General features: G+C 46.7%; 6 protein-coding genes and 1 long non-coding RNA gene across 11 annotated transcripts; 3 read left to right on the top strand and 4 right to left on the bottom strand.

Annotated features, from left to right (window-relative positions):
• Positions 1–148: 148 nt before the first annotated feature.
• LOC6537111 (mitochondrial import inner membrane translocase subunit Tim16) lies at positions 149–1,229 on the bottom strand. Its single transcript, XM_015192659.2, has 3 exons — positions 1,110–1,229; positions 724–1,041; positions 149–667 (listed from the first exon to the last, which is right to left on the bottom strand). Exons 2-3 carry the CDS (start codon positions 884–886, stop codon positions 405–407), a joined length of 426 nt encoding a protein of 141 aa, XP_015048145.1. The 5' UTR covers positions 887–1,041; positions 1,110–1,229; the 3' UTR covers positions 149–404.
• A 112-nt stretch (positions 1,230–1,341) lies between these two features.
• LOC6537112 lies at positions 1,342–2,244 on the top strand. Its single transcript, XM_002097637.4, has one exon. The coding sequence runs from the start codon at positions 1,357–1,359 to the stop codon at positions 2,161–2,163; it is 807 nt and encodes a 268-aa protein (XP_002097673.1). The 5' UTR covers positions 1,342–1,356; the 3' UTR covers positions 2,164–2,244.
• LOC6537113 (F-box/LRR-repeat protein 7) lies at positions 2,158–14,431 on the bottom strand. Its single transcript, XM_002097638.3, has 5 exons — positions 14,010–14,431; positions 4,376–5,270; positions 3,516–4,313; positions 3,200–3,379; positions 2,158–3,136 (listed from the first exon to the last, which is right to left on the bottom strand). Exons 2-5 carry the CDS (start codon positions 5,202–5,204, stop codon positions 2,601–2,603), a joined length of 2,343 nt encoding a protein of 780 aa, XP_002097674.1. The 5' UTR covers positions 5,205–5,270; positions 14,010–14,431; the 3' UTR covers positions 2,158–2,600.
• LOC6537114 (kappaPI-actitoxin-Avd3b) lies at positions 8,678–9,126 on the bottom strand. The gene is made up of 2 exons (XM_002097639.3): positions 9,023–9,126; positions 8,678–8,949 (listed from the first exon to the last, which is right to left on the bottom strand). The coding sequence occupies exons 1-2, from the start codon at positions 9,084–9,086 to the stop codon at positions 8,777–8,779; spliced, it is 237 nt and encodes a 78-aa protein (XP_002097675.3). The 5' UTR covers positions 9,087–9,126; the 3' UTR covers positions 8,678–8,776.
• On the top strand, positions 9,597–10,653 carry LOC120321883. Its single transcript, XR_005561614.2, has 2 exons — positions 9,597–10,469; positions 10,525–10,653. It is a non-coding gene; the product is annotated as an uncharacterized LOC120321883 (long non-coding RNA).
• A 2,951-nt stretch (positions 14,432–17,382) lies between the features above and the next one.
• LOC6537115 (cingulin) lies at positions 17,383–25,051 on the top strand. 5 transcript variants are annotated; one of them, XM_002097640.4, is made up of 8 exons: positions 17,393–17,833; positions 18,723–18,933; positions 18,990–20,378; positions 20,446–20,530; positions 20,837–20,954; positions 23,242–23,366; positions 23,579–24,351; positions 24,443–25,051. In XM_002097640.4, the coding sequence occupies exons 1-8, from the start codon at positions 17,508–17,510 to the stop codon at positions 24,929–24,931; spliced, it is 3,516 nt and encodes a 1,171-aa protein (XP_002097676.2). In that variant the 5' UTR covers positions 17,393–17,507; the 3' UTR covers positions 24,932–25,051. The 5 variants fall into 5 exon arrangements, 4 of the variants coding, with proteins under 4 accessions (XP_039231648.1, XP_039231647.1, XP_015048148.2 ...); XM_039375714.1 differs by lacking the exons at positions 23,579–24,351; positions 24,443–25,051 and adding an exon at positions 23,445–23,571 and having other exon boundaries at positions 17,383–17,833; XR_005561514.1 differs by lacking the exons at positions 20,837–20,954; positions 24,443–25,051 and having other exon boundaries at positions 17,383–17,833; positions 23,579–23,720.
• On the bottom strand, positions 25,050–27,300 carry LOC6537116 (poly(U)-specific endoribonuclease homolog). The gene is made up of 5 exons (XM_002097641.4): positions 26,698–27,300; positions 26,470–26,629; positions 26,130–26,335; positions 25,841–26,073; positions 25,050–25,781 (listed from the first exon to the last, which is right to left on the bottom strand). Exons 1-5 carry the CDS (start codon positions 26,822–26,824, stop codon positions 25,539–25,541), a joined length of 969 nt encoding a protein of 322 aa, XP_002097677.1. The 5' UTR covers positions 26,825–27,300; the 3' UTR covers positions 25,050–25,538.
• Between the last annotated feature and the right edge of the window lie 217 nt (positions 27,301–27,517).

Raw genomic sequence — 27,517 nt, forward strand, 5'->3', positions numbered from 1 at the left:
TTTTCAATTTCTTATTTCCCAAATCAGAAAGTCCATTGCAGCATTATTTTTATTTACATTCGTAGAGCTTAATAAAGCTAGATCAATGTAAAGAACTCTGCTGATGCTTAAAATATTTTTATTTTCACACCCCTACTAGCTAATTGCGTTTATCGAATTTTAGTTAGCTTTTATTTAAGGGTAAAATATTTATACCTAACCATCTGAGCAAGTCCGTGTTAATCTAAAAGAATTCGATTACATGTTTATGCCCGGTACACTGGGCTTTAGCTAACAAAGTGATTACAGCTGACTTCTTGTTTGTAAATCTCTATTTACATCAACAGACTTTAGTTTTTGTACTTAACACGTAGTTTTTAAATCAATTATCAGCTAAATAGTTCGATTGGAGGCAACAATGATACTCAGCGCCGCTGCCGCGCTCTGCTTTGGGACTCCTCCTCCGCCTCTTGCGCTGCTTCCGTCTTCGACGACCTCGGCTGCTCCTGGGCCTTAATCTCACGGTCCAGCCGCTCTTTCGCCCGGAAAACCTTTGACTGGATATAGAAGGAGCCGCCTTTGGAGCGTTCGTTCACTTGAAACAGATGCTCGTAGTTCTTGATTATGGCGTCAACGTTCTTGGGGTCATCTATATTCAGGATCTGCTTGGCTTCCTCCAGCGTCATGCCTGGAGGGATAAGTATTAGTACTGAGGTAGATAGGATAACTGTGACCAAGACCTACCTGTGCGCAGGTTGGACTCGGCGCTCTTGTCGCCCTGCTTGCCGCCACCAGCTCGTCGTGCCGCTTCTTGGGATGCGGCGATCTCCTGGCGCAGCGCCTTGGTGAAGGCTCTTCCCACTGCCTGGGCGCCCAACACGATAATCTGGGCGATATACTTGGCCATGGCGTCGGTTTCTTGTGCTCCCTGCTTTTCGTACGTAAATCTCCGGCACTCTATGTGTACAGCTCAATTTGGGGTCTCAAAAAACGTGTCGCTTAAATTACGCAACACCGTACTGGCTCTCAGTGTTCCAATCGTATTATTTAAAAGGCGTCTTTCTAAAAAAATGGGTACATAACATTTAAAATGTAATTTGAAATAGTTTTTTATAATTTTATTTAGCTACCAGGTAAATTTTAGCATTTACTCCAGATATTTACAAACTAGCAGGCGGCGAAAAGCAGGTGTAACAGCTGATTGGGTGGTGATGGTACACGGCTGTCATCGGTAGCTATCGATAGGTTTTATTGAGTAACGAAATATTTTTAAAAACGAAAAAGCCAAATGTTTTTAAGACGACTACTGTGCTATCGATAGCATCACTGCATTTGTCCGTTATCGTATTCAAAAATTCAAAATTCCCAGTTAAGCCAATGACTCAAGAACCCAACTGGAAAAAGGCCTACGACCAACTGGTGCGTGAGCACCAAAATGACCAGAATCGGGTGCATCTGCTGCAGCGACAACTACGGCACTTTCGGTCCAAGCGCGTGCGACTGCAGAATGAAATCGAGGAGGAGCGAAAGGGCATGGACGTTTGGATGAAGATGATGGAAAACTTGCACCGCAGAGTGGAGCGCTTTAGGAAGAACAAGCACCTACTCTCGCCCAAAAAGCACAAGCAACTGCGCCGCATAATAGGAAAGCTGCCCATGAGCACCTTGGAGGAGCAGGTGCGTCTAATGGAAGTGTCGGAGCAGTTGGTGCCCAAGCCATGCCAGGACATACCTGCTCCTTCAAGGACCAATGGAGACCAGCTCACCAAGTACACAGTTCCGCATCAAAGAAAGAGCTGCGATCCCCAGATTCTATCCCCCGTGGACAAGCGGCTGGCCATGATCAATGCCAATCTGAAAGCCCTGCAAGGAATCCAAGCTCAGACCTCGTCCGTCATCGCTGATATACGCTCCCTGATGGCTACTATTAACTATCTGGAGCGGGGACACTGCACCAACATAAAGATCACTCCATTTGTGGATTCAGCGCGGGGCTCGAAACCGTCGTCCATAAAGGCCACCATCGAATTGGATCGGCTGCGCAGAACCAAGCACGGAACCCAATACACGCGGGAACTGATGGACGTACGTCCACCGTACATCCTTGACCATGTGCCGCAATTGAAACCCAACATTTTCGAGGGTTTGGGAAGAAAGGCAAAGAAAACAAAAACTAAGCACTGAACCGAACCATTTCTGGTGGGGAAAATAATTTATTACTCCAAGAATTAGTCTACTTAGACATAGTCTAATGAACATGCTCTATGCTACGCTAGTCCTGCCCTGCGTCGGTTTCATATATACAATTTACAATAATCTTATTTAGCTCGGGCAAAGTCGTGGCAAGTTTACAGAGAACGATTTAAGATTAAGATATGCTCTTTATATAAATAATATCCGAACCAAGAGATTCTCTGCTGAGCTCCCTTCCTTTTGAGTGGATCATCATTGAACTAAAACTCGAGGACTTGTATCCCAAAAGTCCTTGTGGTTGGTGCTAACATTTGCCTGGCACTTTTTTGTTTTCCAACAGTATTCTTTGCCCATAAATTCCCTTTATGTCTGTGCTCATATGGCCTGCCTCTGTGCTTTGTGGTGGCTCCCGCCAGTTATGGGGCATCCTAACAGAATCCCGGATTGGTGTGCTCGATGATGCAGCGCTTGCAGTACTTCTTGACCGCCCGGTAGCCCTCGATGGATACGGGACAGTCCTGAATATTCAGTTGCTGGAGTCCGCGGCAATAGTAAGCGATGCACTGCACCCCGCGGTCCGTGATCATGTCGCAGCTGCGCAGGCTGAGCTTCTTCAAGTTCGGACAGCTCTCGGCCAGAGCTCGAAGACCCGCGTCGCTCACATCGCACTTCCCTATGTCCAAAGCACGCAGACGTGGACAGGATCGCGCCAGGACCGTAATGGAGTCATCGCTAACGGCCTCACATCCTCGAGCGTTCAGATAGCGCAGCTTATAACACCGCCTGGCAATCACCTTTAGGCCCGCATCCGAGACCCGCTCGCACTTGGCCACGGAGAGGTAGCGAAGCGCCGCTCCCAGCTTGGCCAACTCATACAATCCGAAGTCCGTGATGTTCAGGCAGTCGGACACACTCAGCTCCTTGAGCGAAACACAAAAACTGGGCACGAACTTGAGACCCGCATCTATTTCATATAGGAAACAATGTTATTCGTATGCTCTTATAAGCGTAATCCACTCCAGCTCACCTGTGACTTGTATGCAGCGCCGCAGGTAAAGGTAAACCAGCTGGGGGCAGTTCTTGACCACAATCTTCAGACCCATGTCATCGATGGCCATGCAGTCCGTGAGGTCCAGATACTGAAGCAGCAGGCGACGCGGTGGCTCCATGTGGGGATTAGGACTGATGCTGCTCACCTGGCTGCAGCCTGAGAAAAAATAAAATTAAGAATTAATTATGCAAATAAACTAATCCCTTTATCAAGTGATTATCTTTTTAATAGACATCATTTGGATAAATCTCGGCTTAAAAGATCCAAAATCCAATAAGCTATCCGTACTCACCCGTCACATCCAGATGCTGCAGGTTGCTGCACTTGGTCAGCGCCTCGACCAGCGCCTGATTGGAGATGCCCACGCAGGTCTGTAGCTGGAGGTGGGTCAACTCGGGGCAGCGGCGCGTGAGGAGCTGCAGACCCTTGTCCGAGATGCGGCAGCCATCGGCGAGCATGACGCGCTCCACCTCTGGACAGGCGCCATTGCAGCTCTGGCCGCACAGCTGGCGGAAGATCATCTTCAGCGTCTTGTCGCCATTCAAGTGCTCGCCCCGTAATGAAATCACCTTCCACAGGATGGGACGCCAGGCGAGGTGCTCGAATCTCCGGCATACTCGCGCCACGTTGCACAGCTCGCAGCTGTCCAGCCACGAGAAGATCCGGACCACGGCCTCGTCGGGCAAGCGATCAAAGAGCGGACCGCAGCGGAAGGGACCTTTGCGATTCCAGGGCGGCGGTCCAATGGCGGTGCCAGGCGCTGGTCCTCCTCCCAATCCATTGCTGGATGCTCCACGTCGCGGCGTTGTGGCTGGCGTACTGCTGGCCATGATCCCCGCTCCACTGGCCGTGGTGGAATTGGTCACATTGCCTGCTCCGCCACTCGAATGGTGACCAGTGGGCGAGGGTGAGACCAGTGTGGCATAGCCCTGATCCAAGCTGGGCGAGAAGCGACCCAGATTGCACAGCCCGTCCGACAGGCTCTGGCCCTTGGAGTGCAGGTGGTTGGAGTTGGAGCTCCGGTTCAGCAGGTAGCGATCCGAACCACTCGTCTCGCTGGGACTGGAGGTGCGCGGGTGATGCAGGCGTTCTGGGAATATGACGAATAAGGGTTAGTACATTTTTTCAGAACTTGGATTACGGTCCACCCACCTGGCAGTCGCTCGTTCCCGCTGCCGCTGCTGTAATCCTCCAGGTAGTAGCGTTCGTTTTGGAACTGACTCGCTTCGGCGCCCAAGGGAAGGGCTCTCAGGGCGTTGCCCAGATACAGTGACTCCATCTTCTTGTCCAGCAGGTACTGGGCTCCATTGCCGCCGCTGCCGCTGCCATTGCTGCTGAGTACAGTGGGCACACTGCAGCGGCCACCTTGGGCACGTCTCCGTCCTCCAGCTCCAGGTCCAGCTCCACCACTGCCACTTCCCGCTGCACCGCCACCCGCGTTATTGTCACTCGAATCCTCTGTGTCCGCACTGTTGCCGTGCATCCAACTGGGCCGCTGGGCTCCGAACTGCAGGACATGTTCCAGTGTTAGAAAGTTCCTCGGCTGGGGTACGGGAGCCACGTTCCTCGAGGCCGGAGCTGGTAGTTCGGGCGACTTCTTCGCATGCCTACCCACAGAAGCCGTGGAATGGGCTGCATAGCTGGTCTGCTGCTCGGCTGGTCGCGAGTGGCGACCTCTCAGCTCGAAGGTGGCCGCCTTTTGCTGCACCATGTGGAGCACCGCTGCCGCTGCTGCCGTCGAGGATGCCGCCGCCTGGTCGCTGGGCGGCGTGGAGCTGCGCGAGGCCAGCGCTTCGGCCACCTCCAGGCCGGGATTGGATGACTTGCGGGACATCATCTTGTACGCCTGTGGATCCAGCGGACTGGAGCTCAGCGGATGCGGATGGTGGTAGTGGTCGCGTACCGCATTGCTGTTGCGGCCCAATGAGGCAAGTGGACACTCCAGGTCGCTGCTGCGACGGTTGCTCGTCTTGTGCGACATGGTTGGTTCCTCTCCGGATTGGATCCTTTGTCTATCAGCTAGATGCCTCTAGAGTGGCACGAAGGTCTGCAAAATGGTCGAATAGACAAATTAGGAATACTTCAATAGTGTTAAAAAATGTTTTAAATGGGAAACTCAAGCTGCATAAGAGTAAGTCTAAGCAACTACCTTTAAAGTGAAATAGCATTAGGGGATAATTATCATCCTAAGATTAAGTAATTTAAAAACCGTTTAAGACTGCAAGCAGATGCTTGATTATTTCCCATTGATTTATAATCATTTTATTCCAAAGACTCCATCCAATCAAGACAATATGTGTGCCAGACGGCAAATGGAATTCAAATCTGCGATGGCAATGGTGAACACGGAATGCCTGGCGACTTGGATTTGTGTGTGGGTAGTCATTTGTGGGTCTGCATGCCATTCGCAATTATTGGAGAAAAAAGCAGCGATGGTGAGGCATAACTGGGAGTCATAAAATATATATATGTATGTATACATTTCTGTGCCCACCACTCCTCCAAAACTTTGCTGCAGTTGACCCTTTAAATCCAGCCAAATCGACTCTTGTGGGTGAGTTGGGGATTGCTGGAATTATCGGTTGTCGGCAAACAAATCGTTCTGCGCACGTATATATTTTCACAATTAATAAGGGGATCGCCCACGCTCCGAACAAAAATCATTGCTTAGCTTTATATGTGAACAACGGGTATATCTTTTATTTGGCCACACGTATGCTGTCATTTCCATTCAGTCGCGCTCCAAGCTCCATTCATTGTTGTTGGTCCGGAACCAGTTTGTTGGGGCAGCGGCAGGGGAAGGGGGTTTGGGGTATGGAGACCTGTGTATTTGGATGAGGAAGAGGCTGCAGAGGCTGCGGAGGCGTGGGCTGGCTTGTGGCCATCCGCAATTTGGCCTAACCTTAAGACCTTAAATTAAGCCGAAAGTAACCCAATTCGGCAAGTTGGGAACAGGAACCAGAGATTTGGGCAGAAGCCATAACCGTTCTGCGGCTAGGGGCTTTGCATAATTTACTCGCCCATCTGTGCTATCTCCTAATAGAAAACTATAAATTTACTTCAAATTTTCGTGGCATTTCTGGGTGGGGCAGCGTTTTTTTGTTTACGGGACACACCTACGGAAAAAGGGGCTGGGGTGGCATACTTTTGGGACGAGTAAATCACAAGCTACTCACAAGTGGAGCTCCGCGCCCGGCTCTATTTTTATTGTAATCAAATTTGAAATTAATTTCGATTTCTTATTTTTGTGTTGTATCATTTTGTGGCCACGCCATAAATAAACACAAATAGGATGGCAATAATAATAACGCGGCGCTCTAGCACATTTGCTGGAGCCACGGAAATATGACTTGTCATTTGGCTTATGGCAGCTGATTAATCTTAGCATCTCCGTAACCGAAGCCAAAACCAAAACCAAAATTCAAACCCCAGCCGAGAGCAGAGCTGAGAATCTAAATCTGAATCCGAGGTGAAGTGAAGTGGAGCCGCCGCCTGTCGCGTATGCCTCATATGGAATGTCGCTCAACTGGTTCGAAGGCCCAAACGAAAATCCCCGAAGAAAGAAAGGAAAATGCTCCAAGCTCCAAGCACCAAGCCACTAGCTCCATGCTCCAGAGATCACTTCACTCTGCTCCACTCAAGCCCAATTCAATCCACTCGAGGAGAGGCAGTCGATTTTTTCCTAGACCATGGCCAGCCATTGCCATAATTCACAATAGTTGGACAATAAATAATTAATAAAGCACGCTCGGTGTGTGGACAAAAGTGTCAAATGGTTCATTGGGCAACACAGCATGGAATTTGCATAAATTTACATGCAAATGTAATTCATTTTGTTTGTTTTACGCTTTGTCTTTGGACTGAAGGGCCTAAAATATCATTAGTAACGCATTAAGTGTTGTAAACAACGCACGAAGCTTGTAAAGTTCTTGTCTTCCAACACTTGGAACTCAGATTAGGATTTAAGCCTGGCCTAAGAAAGATTAGGAGAAAGTTTTTCTATAAATATATCATTTACCCTGAATTTGTACATTTATCTACATTTTATACAAATAAAACCTAATGTAACAGTAAATATATATTAATAATCCGGATTAGTTTCACATTTATTATAGAATTATTATTAACTGAGAATTTACGATGCGTTAAGCAATTTCGCTTTATTTTATTTAGACTAAATGAATATTATCTTTTGCCTTTTTATAACCATTGCACTTAGGTGTCCTCAACATTAAATTTATATCCCGGATTACCTTCGTATCTGTCAAGTTGCTCAATCAATTGCTGCTCAATTAAGCCGCGTATATATTTCGCAAGTTTTATTGGTGAAATAAAAATTAAAAAGCCAGCAAAGGCCAGCGATCGGCGGACGTCCATTGGAAACTGGTCCAGCACTGTATCTGTATCTATCTCGATCTGTGTCTATGTTCCTATCTCCATCTTTACGTGCTTGTCCATATTTCCCTGTCCGACTCCGAGCCAAGCCTCTTCAAGTGAGCTCAACGAGCACACAAACGAGCACATAAAATATGACAACAACAAGTACTAATTATTTAATATGCTTAATGAGCAAATGTCGCCATCGTGGTGCCCACGGTGCACTCGAACATGGCAAGACTACTTCGGCACAGTGGGGCGATTGATAAAATAAGATAGTTAGATATTCAATTAAACTGGGAACTGCACCACCTCAGAGTGTGTAATTCAAATAAATGTACGAGTAGTGGCCTTCAGCTAAGACTTTTCCTAACTGACTGAACTGAGTAGAGTTTCGATGGGCAGTCTTGTTCCTTCCTTCTCATTATATGCAATGCCCGTTTTATCACCTCCCTGATTACTTTATTTCCCCCCGAATCCATTTATAAACCCCATCGGGCACACTGTGCGCTGTGTCAAACTAATAACTGCTATTTCCAGCGTTTGTGTGTGGCGACCGTTGTCTGCACATGGTTGAAATCTAACGCCGAGCAGCAAAAGCAACAGCAACAGCAACAACAGCGGCCACATCTTGGCGCCACGGACAGGGGGCACCTTTTGGCCTCCATGGCTTGGCATGCTGAGCGCCTGGCCCCAAGTCTTGGCCCAGAGCCATGTGCTCCACGGAGTGGCTGTGTGTGTGCGGCTACCGTTTTCCCCAGCAATTGCCGCTCTGTGGGTTGGCTTTTTGCATAGTGTCAATTTTGATTTAGCAAAACGTTGATGGTGCTGCTGCTTTTGTTGCTGCAGTTGGGTTGTCAGCGCACCCGCCAAACACCTCCTGGGCAAATAGACACCCACTGTGGAAATAGCCGGCGCTGCCTAGAAAGTGGGTGGCGCTGACAAGTTTTACAAAAAACAAGAATAACAATATATGCGCTAAAATTATATGAAATACTTCTTGCCAGCAAAAATGGGCGCAGCATCAACTTGATTTTCTCAGCGATTTCACACAAAATGCAATTAGCTCGACTTGCCTTAACTTATTTACTCGTAAGTCTCATTTATTAGGTATTGTTCGATTCAAATCGTTGTTCCTTTCAAACACCAGTGGAGTTCAAATTAATTGGCAGACACTTAGGCTAGGCAAATTTTGCGACAAAGAGCTTGGCTATTGAAGTTGTTGCCATTCCGCTCACCACCATAGAAGATGAACCTTTGGCACCGCTGCGATGTGGAGTTGTAGAACCAATTGCGCAGATACGCCTTACCTTTGCCCACATCCAGTGGCTTAAGGCATCTGGGTTTGACTTAAATCGCATGGCAGATGAGTTTAATAGTTACTTCTTCACAATACCATATTTGAGGGTTATCCACACTTACTCGAAAGACTCTGCTGTAGACAGAGCACCAAAAGAACGGGGAGCCACAATATCTTGAACAGCATGGTGAAGAAATTAAAAGAAACTAAAAACAATAAATAGCTATCGACGACTTTTATGCCACCAGCAATTGTTTTCGAGCTAGAGAGCAATATTAAATCAGGTGGCATACAACAAACATAACTGTTTGTCTAATTATTGCCTATGATAACCAAATATTGGGGCAGTGTATATTATTCACTTTTTATTCTCCTTTTTAAGCATTTGTAAAAAATAAACAAAAACAGGTGTGAACGAAATATACAGTTAGTGTGAAATGTAAAACCTCAATACAAATGAAAAACACGGCTAATGAATACATAGCTTAAATATAGTTTAAATTTGTAATGCTGCCGGGTATTAATTTACAGACAATTTTGTTTGCATTGCCACCAGGTGGCAAAGTTATTTGCATTTCCATTTCCACTGCTACGTTTTCCGTAGAACCTAAATTTCCGACAGGCTCTCCTATTTCTTTCGTAGTACCAGCGAGTTTTCCAAAACGTTCCTTTTCCAGAACTTTTAGGCAAAAGACATAGAGCTCTATCTAAACAGAATTTGATTACTTCAACGTGTCTTAAATATATTTCGGACATGTACTTACAACTGCTCATTTGACGTGTAATAACTATCAAGATCAGACCGAGATATAGCCATTTTAATAGCATTTTTGATGTGTGACTGAGTTGTAAGTTGATAAATGCACAAGGTACGAATATTAAACAGCTTTTATAGACGAATTAATGAGCCAAACGACAGCCGCAATCTAAATACCCTATTAAATGCTTACCGTTCGTTTTGTATTAAACATTATTTGTATTCATAAGGTAATTAAATATCCCATTATGCGGACTTAACATCATTCTGAAACTGGCTTACCCACTTACTACCTTTAAGAACTCCGAAATTTATTTATTTACTGCCATTTTGTGGCAATTAGGCGTTGCTTAAATATTTATTTCAACACATTTAATTTGCCGCAACAATAGCTGAACTCGGTTAACCGTTCAGTTAAGTTAAATGAACCCGAATTCCGTGGCTTCTCGTGTTGCTGTTGTCTCTATGCAAATATGCGATGAAAAGAATTGAAAGTTGACACAGTTCACAAAGAATTTGAAATGTTTCGCCACGAGAAAGAGGGGAGAATGTGCTCGTATTATTAAATATGTATGGGCGGCATTTTGGAATGGGCCATATTTTTGCCTATGCATGTATAAATAGGCACTCATTATCAAGGTTCCAGCTCAATAGGCTGTAGATGGGAATCTGGAGAAAGAGATTGATCTGGTAGAAAGTATTGAATGGAACGAATGAAGATTCAATGTGGTCGTAGCGAAAATAATTAGAGCATTCGACTTGCTTTCGAGCTATGCGATATCGGCGGATATAGTGCTTCTTCCCCGCTAACTGTAAATTATTGGAATTTTGTATCAATTTGTAGATTTTGCAATCTCAATTACCTAGGCAAAAAACTTTCTCAGGAAGCTGCTCAGTGACTGTGGAAAAACTCGTTTGAATTTCCACTTGGCCATCGCTCATTTTTTGTTCAGCGCTGATTGATCTGATAGTGTAAAAAATGTTTAATATATAAATTGATTTCTTGACGTCTACGCGCTATCCATTAAAATGGGACCTGCTTTTGAAGTTTTTCTGAAATTTCGTTAATGGTTTTGTGCCATTTCTTTCGTCATTATCTGTAACTAAAAATTTCACCCGAGCCATTAAGGAAGAACGCGCAGATTTCAGTCGAACTAATTAAACCGAATCTTATATAATGAACCGTGAAGACAATAACAACCGTGAAGACGCAGTCGCGGCGATTGAAACATTGAGACTGTCATCAATCAAAGGCAGATTCTTGGCCAGCTTCTCATCCCCGACTCGAGCATAATTCAAATTCCAGGCGAACCAGTTCGTTGCCTGAGTCTTTTGTTCTGCGCCACAGCCCCGAAAATAACTTTTGGCAGTGACTGTGCCTTAAGCTGAAATTAAACAGCCAGCCCGGGCAAAATAAATCACAAAATGAGACCCAGAAACAAGGCGAGCTCATTGCAAATTACATGCTGTTCCAGGGGCAGCGCTGACTTTGACGGGGCCAGCACAATTGCGGACGTGAATGATGGCACCACGGCTAATCCCCAGATACCCAGATCCACAGATCCAAGATCCCCACCACCGAGATCCCCGAATTCGAAGCACATAAATCCAGGCCAAGTCAAAGACCAATAAAAATGTCGGGCAAATGCAAAAAAGCGACAAATGCTTGACGGACCAAATGTCAGAGTTAATTTATCTAAAAGCATTGCCCGACTTTTCGCTGCTAGACGGCTGCTAAACGAAGACAGAGATCGGATAATTTTAATTAAGACAAAATATTTGAAATTCTGCACAAGACAACGAGGTCTCTCTAACAAGAAGCCAACAATTTGCCGCGCGCAATTTTTCAAATTACACTTCATTAAAGAGAGAAAGAGAGAGAAAGACAGAGAGAGAAAGACAGAGAGAGAGATGGCCATGATCAAGTGATAAGTGCAAGAGAAAAGCACCGTTTTGTCCCCGACTCTTGGCCACTTTTCATTCGGAAATCGGAATCCGTCGAGAAGGAGAGCGAAACAGGTTATATCTGTGTGTGTGTGGTGGCCCGCATGGCCAAAAGCCCAAGTCTAAGCCAAAAGACGCCCGCATAGATCTATCTGCTCTATCTGCCTCTTTCCGCCATCTAATATGCTACACATAAATTGTTTAACAAATTTCATTTTAAAGTTCAGCCCGCAATGCCCTGCGACAACGGCAACGGCAACAGCAACAGCAACAGCAACAATTGAGGCAGCAACTATGTCAGTCACTCGGCAACATGGCCAACTAGCAAGTAGAAACAACATTCCAGCTTCAGCTCCAGCTCCAGCCTCCCCCTGCGCACCTGCGCCGTCGCCCTCTCCACCACCAGGCAATCGTCAAGCTCGTAACTAGCTGCAGCTACAAGTTGCCGTTTCTAATACAAAACTGTCGCTTGTGGCGTGAGAGACTGCAACTTCGACCACCGAGCTCTCTTGGCCACGATTCGCGGCAAGCTTTGGCTTTCAAGACAACAAAACAAAAAAAAACAACAGCAAAAAGAAAACGCCAAGAAAAATGAAAATAAAGGAAAAATAAATAATAAAAAATACGTCGCATTGCATTTTAGTATTTGCTGATTGCACTGTTGCAAGAGCTATGAAATCATACAAACAGACACATAAATACCCGCACTCACACAGCGCAGGGAGACATACAATAAAAGTTGCGGACAAGAAAGGAAAGTCGATTAGCCGGAGGAAAGCACCGAACTGGAAGTGCTCTTTAGATTAGAGGCTTAAGGATTCAACTATTCATACGGAAAATGCACTACATTTCCACTAATATTTTACTAACCAATAAATATAATTTGGTTTAAACAAATCTGTAAATATATTTTTATTTATATTTTTGAGAAACTCAATCTAAACAAAAAACCCAAACCAGATAATGTAAATGAAAAGTCGAAGATTTGATCTAAGAATAATGTAAGGAAAAATGGTAATTGAATTTTAGTGAGTATAATATTGGAAAGCTACAGTAAAATTCCAAAACTCCCCAAGTAGTTGATGGATCCCCGCCAAGGCAGTTCGAAATATAAAAAAATAATAAATATAAAAAAGAAACTGTTGAAAATCTCATGAAATCGGCGAGTGGCTTTTCCATGTCGGCAACTGCGATGGCGGCAGCCTTTTGGCTTGAAAGCTTTTTGGCTTTGATTGGGGCTGCGGGCCATGGCTGAATGCTGGACTGTTGGACTGTTGGATTGTTGGACCTCTGGATTGTGGATTGCATTGGCTCTCAAAGTGGCCAAGTGGCTAGCTGGCTGGGCTGTCATTGCGCAGCGCATATGTTGACATTTTTGTAGGAAATATTTGAAATTGCTGGTAAATGCGCGAGTAAGCGGGCGATCTTTGCCCGCTTTCGATTCGAATCGCCGCTGGCTGGGAAAGTGCGAGCCCGACACAAATGCCAAAATGTTGTGATATCAAATGTCCAATTTGTAATCATTTAACATGCTAAAATTACAAGGGAGAAGTCAGACATAATAAATTCGTCTGCTTGTTTCGGTTTCGGTTGGTTTCTGTTGGGTATAAAGCATATACATATATGGTTTCCAGCTAACCGAACTACAGGGGCAAACCCTCGGGCACTTTGCTAATGATGTGAAGAGCCGAAAACATTTGGCCAACACGTGTGCCATAGCTGCGAACTCCCAACGCTGGGTAGAATTCTCTATGTATCTGTCTATCTGGGCATGGCGGAGTTCCAGGAAAAATATGAATATAGTTATTTTCGCGGGGGAAAAAGGAAAGTCGTTCGGCGTATAATTGCCGCGGGTATGCGTTTGTGTGAGGATGAAATTCAATCAGTTGGCCATAAACATATCCGTTGCAGCAACTCCTAGTTGAGTTAATGACCAGTCGAGAGATCCCGACTTCCTCTACGTGTATAATTTGCATGCAACCACCTCGCGGAGAGGGTGTATCTCCAGCTCCAGCTCCAGCACCATCCGCATCTGCATCTGCATCGGTGGTTGTATCGCGAACGAGTTATATGCCAAAGTGGTGCAGCAACAACAATAAATATATATCTCCAAAGGTGTGATTTTAATGTGACAACTTTTGCAACTGGTTTGGGTTTTGGTTTTGGTTTCGGTTTGGGGTCGAGAGTTTTCCTCTTGCGCGAGGTGTCACAGGGAATGGGCGTACGAATAATTCCATTACAATTTTACGATCGTGCAATATTAATAAAGAAAACTATGGAATATACTCGTATGCTTAACGAAGCCATACAGAAACGAAGAGAGTGACAGCGAGAGGAAGAGCGAAAGAGAGGGCCTGAAAACCTGAACCTCGAATTGCAATTTAATAAGTTGTGATCGCCCGTTCTACCTTGATGATTATACAGGTAACTCCGTTTGGGTTCTCATTTATGCATCGCATAGCACTTTGTTTATTTGGCAGTTTTTGCAGCTTCATTTAATTTCCATTTATTTTCTCTGTTATTCCACTCGCACACTCGCACACACTAGCGCACTCTTTTCTCTACTTTATTTTCATTGCAGGTCGCGTGAGAGTGTGTGCGTTTCGATCTTTCACTATGGCTCTTTGTGTTATCTTTTTTGCGCTCACTGACTCACGGCACCAACACTAGCGCAGACTCTCGTACACACATGCACACACACACACCCGTAGGACACGTAGGCACGCAACGCAGAGCGGCGCCTTGAGACCGTTTGATCCGCTTCTACGACACCGGGACACGCGGGCACCTGGATCCGTCTCCGTCGACAGGTAAATGGCAACTGAGTCCGAGTCGCAGCGCAGAGACTACAGAGTGTTGGCCATCGATCGACAACTACGGCAGCAGCGAAGAGAGCGGCGTTCTCTCTTGGACGAGGCGGAAACACACCACAGGTAGTGGGAGGTGGGCATTGCCAGGCGAAACAAAAGACTTAGGCAACGAACTTGTTGAATTTAAAAGTTGGAAAACTACATCCTCGAATTCAAAATAGATAATAAAGAACCAAGAAAGCATTACTTGAATGAACTCTTTTTAATTTTTATGTGTTGCATACCTAAAAGCGTGATCAGGTTTTAAATTAATAAACACGAAAATATGAATATATTTCGGATAAAATTTCTTCATAAATTTAATTCAATTAAAATTTATTTCCAAAGGGATATTTAATTTGTTTTGTTTGAGTATATAACCCATATTTGAATCCGTTTTCAAGTAATACATTTATTAAATAATATTAATATTTATTAGGAAATCTCAATTCACCACCTATTCGAACTATTTCACCGTGTTCCCAAACTCCTGGCCCGCTCTCACCGCCCCCTTGTAAAGCAACGCCTGTTGAACATGTTGTGCTACTTTTCCGTTTTTGTTGTTCTGCTGCTGAGCTCGCAAATATATTTCCACCACGGCATAACTAAACGTGCCTGTGGGCTTAACTGGCATACAAGAAGAGAGCCCCTCAAGATTCCAGGCTGAAAATTGAAAAAAAGAGGCTTAAGAGTATGGTTGAGTGGGTCTGTGTATGTGTGAGCTGGATTACAGGCGTGCATGCGCAGCGCACGCCTCTTGCCCTCGCGCTCCCTCCTTTGTTTGCAATGGAATTTCTTTCTTTTCATAAACATGTTTTCTGGCCGCTGTTGTTGGCTTATTACAGCATTTAAGAGGCAAAAAGGTGCGGGGCTCGGCATAGGGGATCGATCGGGCACACACTAAGCCCAAGTAGCATGAAACAAGTTCAGCGCTCGACTTCGGCTGCGGCTGCGGCAGCTCAGTTTTGGTCCGCTCTCGTCTTGCTGCGTTTAAGCCAGCCCAGCTCTTAACTTCTTCTTGAATGACTGCGGCGCAGGAATGCAGTGTTTTTAAATAGCTAAGGCCGCAGCGACGTAAGCGGCAACTGCGACGCCAGCAGCGAATGCAAGCGGTCCGCACCACCACATTGTTGTTGGGCGCAGAATCAGAGCAAGTCGGAGGACGACCGGGCCAACAGATCGCGACAACGATCGCAGCGGAGAGTTCGAGCTGCAGCTGTGCACCGGCAGAAACTATTGTTTTTACTTACGAGAACACACTGAATTGGGATTAAAACAGCACGCCTTCCTTATGCAAATGTGGTTATCAAAATATTCTAGCAAATCATTGCTTAGACTTATGACAATCAGTTTGTAAAGCCAAAAAAAAGATATTTTTCCCTGTGTAAATGTCGAAGTTGCTGTTGCCAGAGCTAAAGCTGGAGCAATGAAAATTGCTGAGAGCGCCCCGAGGGCTTCCAACTTGGATTGGGACTGGACATGGTTTGGGTTCGGGTCGCTTGCCGCTGCTCTTGACCACGATCGATAAGGCTCGCACACACACGGCCACTTCAGAGACGGGCTTTTCGTGTAGGTTATGTTTATGAATTGTCTTGCAGATTTTTGCACACGGAATTATGCGTTTATCTCAGAGGGTTAATTTCACTGGTTGCTGCTGTTGTAGCCGTTGTAGCTGTTGCTGCCGCTCTCATTGTTGCTGTTATTGCTGCTGTTTTCCATGGCCTGGGTAATTAAATCGCAAGAAGCTGATAATATATGGAAAAGGGCTCAAAGTGTGCAGGAAAATGGTTTGTTTTGCCCCTTTTTTTGGCCAAAAGGGTTTTCTGGCTCTGCCGCTGCAATTGCCGCTGCTGCGCTTGCTGCTGTGCATTTGCCCGCTAGGAAATTATTCATGATAACAGAGATTGCATTGATTGATTGTGTGGCTGCACTCGGGTTGGGTACGACTCGGATCTCCTGATCAGGCTTTGGCTGCTGCGGGGTGCTTAGGGGGGCTTGGGGAGGGGGCCGCGGGGTCGCTGGGTTCCTGGGAGCTGTTGCATCGACGGCTACCGAGTCTGAGTTATTTGGGCTATTAAATGTCTGTGATTTGGCCATAAGTTATAGGAACATCGACAATCAATTGTTGGCGAGTCTAGGCGGTTACCACATGTGGCAGTAGCTTGCCCCTGGCAACTGAATACTGAAACTTAATAGTCTTCGAAAGGAATTCGGTAAGAGTACTCACCGAAGGATATTCATATTTAAAATGAAAAACCCGATTGACCATTTCAATTGAATTCATGGAATTACTCTTTGTATCAAATTACTTTATCAGGTGTTTGGTTTAATTAAAGCGTGTTAAACTTTTTACTGCAAATGCTATATCCCTTTGACACTTTGACCTTGTTACCCTGTTATACATTTTAAATGTTTCTAATTAAATTACTGAAGCTAATAGCAATGTAGGCAATAAATAAAGCAACTCAAAACTAAAAATAACTGCAGACATAAACCCAGTTAAGAGCCCTTAAAATATGCAATGAAAACGTTTTTGGCCTCGATTCGCGCAGAAAGACAAGCCCAAAGTTGAACAACCCAGAAGAGGAGCAGAGTGGTGGCCATGTATATGACCAAATATTGGCACAAATGAGCGTGTCTCCAGTGCATTGACGAGTCCCCCTTTGGTATCGATCAAACAGAAGACGAGCCAATACCGGAGAGATTCCAGGACAAGCCCCCATCGAATTGGTGAGCTGCCATGACGACAATTGCATTGCTGCGAAGGAAATGCTAATGGGAGTGTTTTGGAATCTTGCTGACAGGGCACGACGTGGCACCAAACCCATTACCAAGGCACAGTAAACCATATACCCCTGGATGGGGGATATTGGGCCGACCGAGTCTATAAAAGCCAGGACTCGTGTTTGCCGCCGTTTCAGTTCAACTTCATCGCGTCGTCGTCCTGTCGTCCTGTCGCTCACTCTTTTGCAGAAGCAAAGAAACAATTAAAGTGCAACCGCAAGGCGGAAGGAAGTGCATACCACAAGTGATTCCCCTGCTCCCGCCCCGAGTTGCATGTTTGATTGTGCCACAAACTTTGAGCCAAGTTCCCCCCCGTGCCCCCATGCCCTTGTGTGTAAAATGAAAGCAGACAACTTCTTCAAGTACGGCGCCCCTTTGTACCAACCGAAAAATACCAATCGGAGCCACTTGCACTCGCATTCGCACTCGCAGAACCAACCGCAAGCCCACACCGGCAACATCGGCCATCTGACATCGTCGCCGCTTCTGACGAGCGACGACCTGCGTCATCTCACCCAGCAGCGGTCCACCGGATACTCGGACAGGGAGAGCCTCGCCAGCGTGAGCAGTGCGGGTGGCCGGATAAAGAGGCGATCGAGGTAATCCTGCCGGACGGAGGAGGGGGTGAAAGTGGCAGCTCAAACTTTCGAGATGTCTTGAGTTGTGGTCACAAGTTGTTGTCCTTGTAGTAGTTTCTTTAGGAACTGACAGATGCAGTTTGCGTCAACTTCTCTTGCGAATAACAAAGCAGTTGCACAACATTGTAGGGTTAAGTCTCCGAAGAGCACCAGTTGGAATGAAACTACGAAAGTGTATTTTGTAATCGTATAGATTTATTTTCCTATATCTGCGTTGTATAGGAATTATTTTTCTAGCCTTTTCAATGTAAGTCCGATTTACCAGATTGACTTCAAAGTCACGCGAGATATAGAAACCATTATATTTTATTCTAAGAAAAAATTACATTTTTAAAAATAATGTCTTAATATATTCTGTTATACAATTTAAAATCTGAGCCATATATTTTCTTGAGTTATATTAAACTTCATTTACAGATTGTTTTAAGAAATAGCATACGGTTTTTAGTTTTATATAAATCTGGGCCTTAAATTCTACACAGTTCACTCAAAGTATTCCAGCCGTGATAAATAAGTTTCTTTGAATCATCGAGTTATGTGTTGATCTATAAACACTTCCTATGAAGCATACAGGATTTAACAACCCTTGTGGAGGTGTTTGCTCAACCATGACGCATGCACTCGGCCACAGGAGCAGGGTTAAATTTTTATTTTGGCCAACCTGTCGTCCTGGCAACAACTGCAATACCAACTCCAATTGTCACCCCAAAAGACAGCTTCAGATAGGCTTTTTTCGTTGCGGGCACAGTTCCATTTTCCACTTCAGTTGCTGAGCAACTTTGTTCTGTAGTTAAATTCTGTCCAAAAATGTGATCCTAGAAGTGCCCTCCTACTTCCCTATAATTTTTAGAAATTTCCCGATGAAGTCCTCGAAGGGAGGCATCACCAAGAAGAGCAAGACCATGGATTACACCAACTACGCCTACAATGAGGCAGTGGGTCGCCTCAAGGTAATGCTGGCCGACAACTCCTACGTTGCACCCAAGCTAGGAGGAGGTGTGTCGTCCTATTTGCGCAACCTCAACGAGGATTCCGGCGACAACTTCTCCGACAACCTATCGGTGCGTTTGCCAACCAATTCGGTGCAAAGAAATCCTGCAACATTATATTTCTATAGGTAATTGAGCGACCCGTCTTCTCGGACATTTCCAAGTACTTGTCGCCCAGTCAGAAGTCGCGGATTAGCTCCTATCGTCCCAAGAAGAGCTATACCACGGGATATCTCTCGGCTTCCAAGGAGAATCTAGCTTCCACTCCTTCACTCTACCCGAGCGCCACAGTTCCGGCTGCTCCTCTTCCCGCGGACAGTGTCCCGGCCCCTGTGGAGATCTTCAGCTTTATCGAGAAGCAGGAGGACTACATCGATCAGCTGGAGAAAGAATCCAAGTACTGTCGCAACGAGCTGACCAATCTGTTGGGTAAAGTCAAGGATGTGATCAATGAAAACGAGCAGTTGACGGAGAACGCTCGCTCTGAGTTGGTGGGTCTTGGTTCGGGAAATTCCAAGCATCCCATTGCCACCACTAGTCCTTCCTCGGACAGTGACGAGCACTTGATGTTCGCCAGTGGACGTAAGACACCTTTGACCCCGAGGAAGGGTGCCTCCAAGGGACAGGTGCAGAGTCCTCGTTATGCCAGCGCTCCGAATATTGTTTACGAGGCCAGGATCAGCGAACTGGAAGCCGAACTGATGCAGGCCAGCATCGATCTGAGGCGTCTGCGTACGGAGAACGAGGAGCTGAAGCGGAAGCTGGCACATACGGATCCTCTAACCACTGTGGCCACCTTATCGGGAGGATCCAACTGCGAATTGCACCGCAAGCAGCTGGAGAACCTGCAGCAGGATAAGCAAACTTTGGAGGAGAGTGTTCGCCACTTGCAGAGACTACTCGACGAGGCAAAGGCCCAGAGTCAGGGCAGCGCCTCGTCCAAGCGGTATATCAACGACTTGGTGCAGATGGAGCGCTCCCAGGCCGAGCTGGAGGTACGCCACCTGCGGGATGAACTGGATCGCCAGCACGAGCGGGTCAGGGAGCTGCAGCACGAGATGGCCAGGCGGTTGGCCGAGGAGCGGGCCAGTGCCGAAAGGCGCTACAACAGCCAGGTGGATCAACTGGGCGGAGATCTGAGTTGCCAATGGGAGCAGGTGTCCAAGCTGCAGTTGGATCTGGAGCGCCAGAAGCGGTATGAAACGGATCTCAAGCGGGATGTGGCCAGTCGCAATTCGCAGATCGAAGAGTTGAAAATGGAACTAAGAGCCAACAGGACCACCTTCCTGGCGGACATGGCGCAGGTGAATGCAGAGAAGCAGTCTCTGGAGCAGGACATCACCGCGCTTCGCCTTCAGCTGGATCGGGCTGCCAGGGAGTCCAAGACGGAGGCAGCTCGTCTTAATGCGGAAATAAACTCGCTGAGGCAGCGCCTGGATCGTGGGGATGCTGATCTCCTGCACTCCAAGCGAGAGGTACTGCGGCTCAATGACGAGATAGCCAATCTCGAAAAGGAGGTAAGTCATAAGAACTCCCGGCTCCAAAACTATGCACTCTTTGTATTGTATTATCACATTTGTTCAGCTTGCTTATGGGGAGCTGAAGAACGAGATACGACCCACCAAAAAGGATCTGGACAAGAGGATCTCTGAGTTGCAGGATAAGCATGGTAAGTGGGTAATGTTAACACTTTAACTGGATCACTTCTACCTGTCAACACCCTCTTCACCTATCACTATCCTCTCTATGAACTCTGGTTAAGCTATTGATGCTCCTATTGTGTTCTGCGTGTGTGTCAAATGATATAAAGTCAACTATATTGCAAAGATTCGAACTCGAAATGAACTACAGAGAAATGTTCAATAGTTTATCCATGAGTTTGTTCTGTAGCGCGTTGCATTCAATCCATTAAATCAATTTAAAAGTATATAACAACATATATATAGTAACTAAACCGTTAAATGTCTGTTTGTAGCGGGAACGGTAAATGAGCTTGAGGAAATGATAACATCTCAGAAGCAACTCATGGATAAACTGACCAGCGAGTGTAAGACCTTAACGGGCAAATTAGAGGACACGACCTACAAGCACAAGTAATTATGATCAAATAATACCTAAGCGTATCACCTAGCAATTCTGCAATCTCAAATCCATTTGGCTTTTAGAAATCTATTTAATACTACTATATAGTTTAAGTCTAAATAATACCAGCTCAATTAAGTTCTATTGCCACAATTTATTATTGCAAAATGTCACCCAATGGTATGTGAGCATTTGATTGAAAGCCTATTGACATACGTTATACGGAAGCCACCGCACTGCGCAATATGAAATTCAAGGCCAAACCAAAGTTTTCCCACCAGTACATTCCGAACACCAATTTTCTTTTCCGAGATTCGTTCCACACCAAAGCAAACGCAATAACATAAACATCTCGACCTAGCTTGAGACTGGATTAACACGCTGTACTTGTACTTCTTCAAACCTTTCTTTTGCTGCCTACCCGCCACGCAAATTTCATGGTAATTAGAACCAATTTGCGATCTTGCGATGCCAACAACAACAAGCGCTCCTTTGACCACAACAACAGTAGCGGCTCCTACAACAATAAAAGAAAGCGCAAACGAGTTCACTTTGCCGCCTGATCTGCAACTGGCCGATTTTCCAGGGGATGTGGCTGCTGATGTCGCTGCTGCCACAACCGCGGATGCTGTTGCCGGCGAGGGCGACGAGATCCTGCAGAACATAATCAGAAGCAATGAGCGGCTGGCCAAGGAGTTGGCCAAGATGCCGCCGCTTCCCAAGATTTCCAGCTACAAGAAGTCCAGAAGCAGAGCAGAGCCACCAACGCCAATAGCAGCGGCATCTGCAGCAACAGCAGCGACACCAGCGACATCCAAGATTAAATGCTTCTGCCCCAGTTTCATGCGACACAGACACGAGCATGAGCACATACACACGTTGCGCAGACGCAGCAGCGGCAGCAACAGCAACTGCAGCAGCGAGACGAATGTTGCATGTTGCCGCAGCAGTCGCAACAGCAGCAACAGCAGGCCAACAGCAACATCGGCGTCGCCAGCAGCAGCAGCAGCAACATCGGCCAGCAAAGCGCGTACACAAACCACGCACAGCAAGAGCATGAAATGCCACGGCCACGAATCCACATCCACCCTAGACACGCACCACCAGCACGAGCACCACCGCACCACAAGCAGCAGCAGCACCACCACCAACGCCGGCTGCTGCCATCCATGCAAAACGGATCCGTTGCCTTGGCTGCAACAGCATTTAGTTTTGAACCAGATCCTCAGTAGTACGAGTAGTGCCACCGCCTGCCAGCCCACGTGTCAAGTGCAACACTTGACGGTGGATGCTGATAGCATGGCAGCCACATCGGCAGATGCCACATCCACTGCCTGCCGCGGTCCTGGCAGCAATGCGCTGAGCGCCAGCATCAAGCCGAAGTTGTACTTTGAGCAGCTGCTGCGAAGAGACGGTTGCCACAAGAAGCCACGTCCGCCCGTCAAAGTGGACGTCAATGTGCGACTGGTGCCCAAGCAGAAGCAGCCGAGGTCGAAGGTCACTCACTCCCTGAACGAGACGTTCGTCAAGGAGGTGGACGAGGTGGCACAGGCCATGAATGAGACCTTTGTCAAGGAGACGTCGCCAGAGCTGGCCGAGATCGATGAGCAGCTGGCGGAGCTGGAGAGCAATCGAGAGCGCGAGGATCGCGAGGATCACGAGGAGGTGGACGAGGAGACGGAGGAGCAGGAGCAGGCCACCAAGCTTTGATGGAGTTTTTCTAAGCCACAAGAATAGTATTAAGTTTTAGGTATATGCATAGGTATTATCTATTCGATCATTTCCATTTATAAGAATATTTAGGCCACTTAATTTATTTCACAATAAGGCACTTGAGAACAGATCACTTATCAAAAGTATTAAGTGCAATCATAGGAGCTTTAAATTATAAAGTCTAGTAAATTTTGGTTACAGCACCTTACAACTAATACTTTAACTAGCAGCTAATTGGTAATAATTTGGTAAACTTTTGGTTTGACCTGATTTACGTTGACATATTTTCCGTTTTTGATGAACCACAGTCTAGAGAAGCAGCAGCTGCGTGCCACAAACGAGCAGCTAATGTCACGCCTTAGGCAAATATGGGGCAAATACAAGGCACAACTGCCAGTGCACCAGGGATCCCCGGAGCTGAGCCTCCAGGACATGCGGGAGGAGCACCCAATAAAATCCGTGACGGTACCTACCAGTATTTAACTAATATCATTCTCCCTCTCTTTTTCTTCCATCTGCTTCTCTCTCTATCTTCCTATCTTTCCGTATCTCGATCTGTATCCTAATATTTAAACCTTCTTGAAGAGAGGAAATATCTGCTTTACAATCGAATCTAGAGTATCTATCCAATCGCATGTTGAGTAATGAGGAGCATATGAGTAAATTAGATAGCTCACCCCACGATTATACTAGCTTAGTACCAGGAAAAGGTAAATTCCCCCAATAACCAACTAGAGCACCGCCATCCCATAGTCCCTAATTCTAAACTGATTTAACCACCCCATCAGAACCGGAAGCTGAAGTCAAGGAGGCGGATCGGCCCGATAAAGACCCTATTTAGACCCTCTCACACGACTCCATCCACACACCGATAACACTCGATTGGCGAACCACTCTAATCTAAATTCTTGTACCCACACAGCCGCTTACGACTACCAGGCAGCGACATATGGCACCCCAATCGAACCCATACAAAGCACCCCACTACCACACAACAGCGCCAGCGACAGTGATTACACGTCCGGAGGGATTGGCTTGGGCGATGGAGCCACTGCATCCGCAACAGCAGCAGCAGCCACTGCAGCCAGCATTGCTGCAGGAGCAGTTGCAGCAGCAGCAGCAGGAACAGGATCCACGGCCGCAGGGCGAAAGAGCAGCATCGCCGACTATGGACTCCAGGATAACGATGACGAGAATCTCAAGGACAACCTTGGCCTGGGCGAGAAGCAACAGCAACAACAGCAGCAGCAGGACCTGGACAGGCAAAGGGAGCGAGAGGAACGCGACCGGGAGCTCCAGCAACTCCGCGAGCAGCGCGAGAAGCGAGAAAGGGAAAGGGAACGCGAGCGGGAGCGGGAACGGGAGCAGGCCGAGCTGCAGCAGGCGGAGCAGCAACCACAGTCCCAGCCTCTGGCGGAGAGCAGCATTACCAATGCAGACAGCGCCAATCTGGCCGCCTACAACACCGACTACAGTGCCTACGATCAGCAGCAGTACGACGCCAGTGCCTATGATCCCAATGCCTATGGCCAGCAGCAGTACGAGGGGCAGCAGTACGACTACGGCGATGCGGGAGCCGGCTACGACTATGGAGCAGCTGACTATGGACAGTCTGGATACCAGTATGACGCCACGCCAGGAGGCACCGCAGCCGGCCAGGCACAGTCCCAGTCCCAGTCCCAGTACCAGACACCAGCACCAGCTGCCGCCCAGCGAGTGTCCACGGACTACAACAGGTCGCCACCGCCATTGGCAGCGCCGGCAGCGGGCATCACGTCCCCGCCAGCAACAGGAGCGAGCGGAGCAGCAGCCACACCTGCAGTATCAACAGCAGGAGCAGCCGGAGCAGGCGGAGCAGCTGGTGTATCCGGAACGGGCCGACCACAATCGCGCCCGGGCAGTGGAGCTGTGGGGTCAGCAGCTGCTGCTGGAGCAGTCGGCGGCGGAAAATCCGCTGTGCCACAACAGCCTGCCGCGTCCGCCGCCGGCAAGAAGTAGCTGGAGTCCTGACTGCGAGGATCGCCTGACGCTGGAGTGCTCCATCAGCAGTCCCAGCCTGATGCGCTCGTCCAACGATGAAACCTGCTCGGAATTAGCCGATCTCAGCGAGACCTTTGTGGTCCTGTGCGCCAATGGTTCGGACGAGGAAAGCTTGTCCCCCGCCCACACCACCATCATCACGGCCAGAAGGTCAAGTGCTCCGGCCGTGGTCCAGCAGGTGGACATTGCCAACGAGACAGTCACCATCGAGCGCCATCTAGATGCCCATGATTAGGGGTCAGCACCGAGTTCTCTAGCAACAGTTTCTTCAATCAACATACTTCTACACATGTGTTCCATAATTAAACAATGTCGGGAAATTCATGTTTTATAACTAATAAATCCAACAAAAATATGTTAATTTTTTTATTTTATTTTTAACTAGCTAAGAGATTTAAAGGTATAAAAACTAGACTGGTCTGGATAAAGGAAGATCCATGTTAGATATAGCTTTAGTTGATGAATCCATTGTGAGACAGAGTTTAATGACTGCATTATACTAAAACGTCATTATCCATTTTCTTCGTTTTTGGCGTTTGCTTAATTTCCGCCAGAAATAACTATTAATGTTAGAACTAATAAACAACTTCATGATGGAAGTGCTGTGCGCCACGCAATCCTGTCAAAACAACCAAATTGATAGGCAGGCGGGCATTCTTCATGTCCTGACTGACATCCTCGTCAATTGGCAGCGACAACTGGGCCAAGCACTCATAAAGTGGCAACATAAAATGAACTTGACTTTGAGTTTGAAGGTTAGCCTTTTGCTGATTTCGATGGGATTACACAGCGACAAGAATGTAAGTAATTTTACTGAGTTTGCGATATGGGTGGGGCACGATCTACAGGCCGTCAGGATAGGCGGTTATAAGCCGGCGCGTACCATTCAATATCCAACCGGCGGAGAAAATGCTGACGGAGACGTGGCCCAGCTGGATATTGCAAGGTTCCTTCTCCTCCGTGGTCAGAAAGCAGGCGGTGAACAGGGCCATATCCAGCTCGGGCGAGGTGCCCACAAAGAAGCCGTTGACTGGCTTATTGATGTTGTGGAACGTGTGGCGCATACCCAAAACCATTTGGTTGTGCTGAGGAATAGGATATATGATTTGTAGGCTCATCCAGTGGATCTGTTTATAAACCTTACCTTTCCCATTTCCTTGTGGCTCAGCCAACCCTTGTAGTCCACATTGCCGCGTTGTTCCTGATCTGCAAAGTACAACCAGTTATGCAGTCCCAGGACCTTCTGGTCCTGAGTCTCTGCCATGAAGACGTGCTCGAAACTGGAACTGCCCCAAATACCACGAGCTTTGGAGATGGGAGTGAACCAGAGCTCCTGCAGCAGGCGCAGCTGATCGTCATACTCCACGCTCACAATATCTAGAGGGCATTTGATGTGTGTACTTTCTGATTTATTTCAATTAAAAGCAACTTACCCTTGCTTACCAAAAAACGCATGGTCAGCTTCATCACACGCGTTCCCATCACGGCCCTTAGGAAATCGTGCTGCTCCTGGACGTGCTCCGGCGTTGGATGCTCCTGCACAGCCACGTCCAACTCGTAGTTGTCGAAGAGCCTCATTAGAAGAGCGGTGGTGGAGTTGGCATCCCTGGCCAGCAGATCCTGGTGCAGTTCAAAGAGGCTAAAGGGTTGGAAGTAATTTCATTCACAAGATGAATATATATTTCGGTTCATAAGTAAATTGAATTAATAATTATTAAAATGGACTTATATCTGATTTTTGTACATTTTACATTCGTACATTTAGGTACTTACTTTTTGGGGGCGCGATCATCATGAGCGCCCGGAGTGGTCTTCCCCTGAATATTCACCTTGTAGAGGTATGGACTGACCTCGGTCTCCTCCGCGTAGAGATTCTTCGAGAGCGTCAAGACGTCATCGGGCGTCTTGGGCAGCGGTTTGCTTTGAAAGTACTCTAAGGGAAAAACAACGATGAGCATTCGCTTAGGGGAAATAATAGCTAGAGCTAAAGAGACAACTGACCGTAGAAGTGCCAGCTCAAGATGCCAATGGTGATCAGCAGGCCCACGATCACGAATCTCTTCAGCTTCTGGCATTTGGCGCTGTCGATGTTGCTGCTGCTGTTTGTTTGCTGCTGCACTGCGTCCATTGTGATATAATTATCCAATTACGATTAGTCAAACATTTGTTTTTGCACCTCTGTTTACTTTCCCGATGTTCGCTGTTTATCTTCAGCCAAAACTTTTGCGTTGATCGCGTTTTATCCTCCCCTTACGACTCTTTACGACCGACTGTCTTTATAGCCAAAACGACACTGAGCCAGTTTGCTCCACTGCGGATCTAGCCGCTCACATGCTGAACACATGAGGAGAGCCCCAAAATTTGGATAGCACGTTTCTCCTCTATTTTCGATTTGTTTTGGGGCTCTCTTGGGGATCATTGTTGGGGTTTGTTTTCCCCATGCGAGCAGCTTTTTGTTTGCTCAGTAGCGGATTCGTTGGGCCCCGTTGCCAAATTTCAGGTTGGAGGAAATAAATGGCAATATGCAACATATGGTATAATTTATTTGGTGGCACGATTCCAGGAAAGCGGTCAGCCCAAGTATGAAAACAGTCAATTCGATTAGTTTCCTAAAGAAATAAAACACATGGAAATTTAACAGAACTACGAATTCTACTGCATATTGTTAGAACTTTACAATGGTTGTGTTTATTATTCGTTTCTTCTCCGGTTGCTTTGATATTCATAAATATTTCCATTTTAAGAAAGACTAACTTGTAAGTTATTCTTCCCCAAAATACTTATAGTCTCTATAGTTATTAAAAATTTAATGAATATTTTT

Source organism: Drosophila yakuba, chromosome 3R, assembly GCF_016746365.2.
Source record: "Drosophila yakuba strain Tai18E2 chromosome 3R, Prin_Dyak_Tai18E2_2.1, whole genome shotgun sequence".
Taxonomy (NCBI): Eukaryota; Metazoa; Arthropoda; class Insecta; order Diptera; family Drosophilidae; genus Drosophila; species Drosophila yakuba.

Excerpts from the sequence above, each read along its gene's own strand:
- LOC6537111 (XM_015192659.2), bottom strand. The coding sequence starts at position 886 with ATGGCCAAGTATATCGCCCAGATTATCGTGTTGGGCGCCCAGGCAGTG. Across the intron at positions 668-723 it reads CGAGTCCAACCTGCGCACAG|GCATGACGCTGGAGGAAGCC; the intron begins GTAGGTCTTGGT and ends TTATCCCTCCAG.
- LOC6537112 (XM_002097637.4), top strand. The coding sequence starts at position 1,357 with ATGACTCAAGAACCCAACTGGAAAAAGGCCTACGACCAACTGGTGCGT.
- LOC6537113 (XM_002097638.3), bottom strand. The coding sequence starts at position 5,204 with ATGTCGCACAAGACGAGCAACCGTCGCAGCAGCGACCTGGAGTGTCCA. Across the intron at positions 4,314-4,375 it reads CGGGAACGAGCGACTGCCAG|AACGCCTGCATCACCCGCGC; the intron begins GTGGGTGGACCG and ends TCATATTCCCAG. Across the intron at positions 3,380-3,515 it reads GCAGCATCTGGATGTGACGG|GCTGCAGCCAGGTGAGCAGC; the intron begins GTGAGTACGGAT and ends ATTTTTTCTCAG.
- LOC6537114 (XM_002097639.3), bottom strand. The coding sequence starts at position 9,086 with ATGCTGTTCAAGATATTGTGGCTCCCCGTTCTTTTGGTGCTCTGTCTA. Across the intron at positions 8,950-9,022 it reads TCTACAGCAGAGTCTTTCGA|TCAAACCCAGATGCCTTAAG; the intron begins GTAAGTGTGGAT and ends ATGCGATTTAAG.
- LOC6537115 (XM_002097640.4), top strand. The coding sequence starts at position 17,508 with ATGTTTGATTGTGCCACAAACTTTGAGCCAAGTTCCCCCCCGTGCCCC. Across the intron at positions 18,934-18,989 it reads ACTTCTCCGACAACCTATCG|GTAATTGAGCGACCCGTCTT; the intron begins GTGCGTTTGCCA and ends ATATTTCTATAG. Across the intron at positions 20,531-20,836 it reads TGAGTTGCAGGATAAGCATG|CGGGAACGGTAAATGAGCTT; the intron begins GTAAGTGGGTAA and ends GTCTGTTTGTAG.
- LOC6537116 (XM_002097641.4), bottom strand. The coding sequence starts at position 26,824 with ATGGACGCAGTGCAGCAGCAAACAAACAGCAGCAGCAACATCGACAGC. Across the intron at positions 26,630-26,697 it reads CTTGAGCTGGCACTTCTACG|AGTACTTTCAAAGCAAACCG; the intron begins GTCAGTTGTCTC and ends TTTTTCCCTTAG. Across the intron at positions 26,074-26,129 it reads GCGTTTTTTGGTAAGCAAGG|ATATTGTGAGCGTGGAGTAT; the intron begins GTAAGTTGCTTT and ends AATGCCCTCTAG.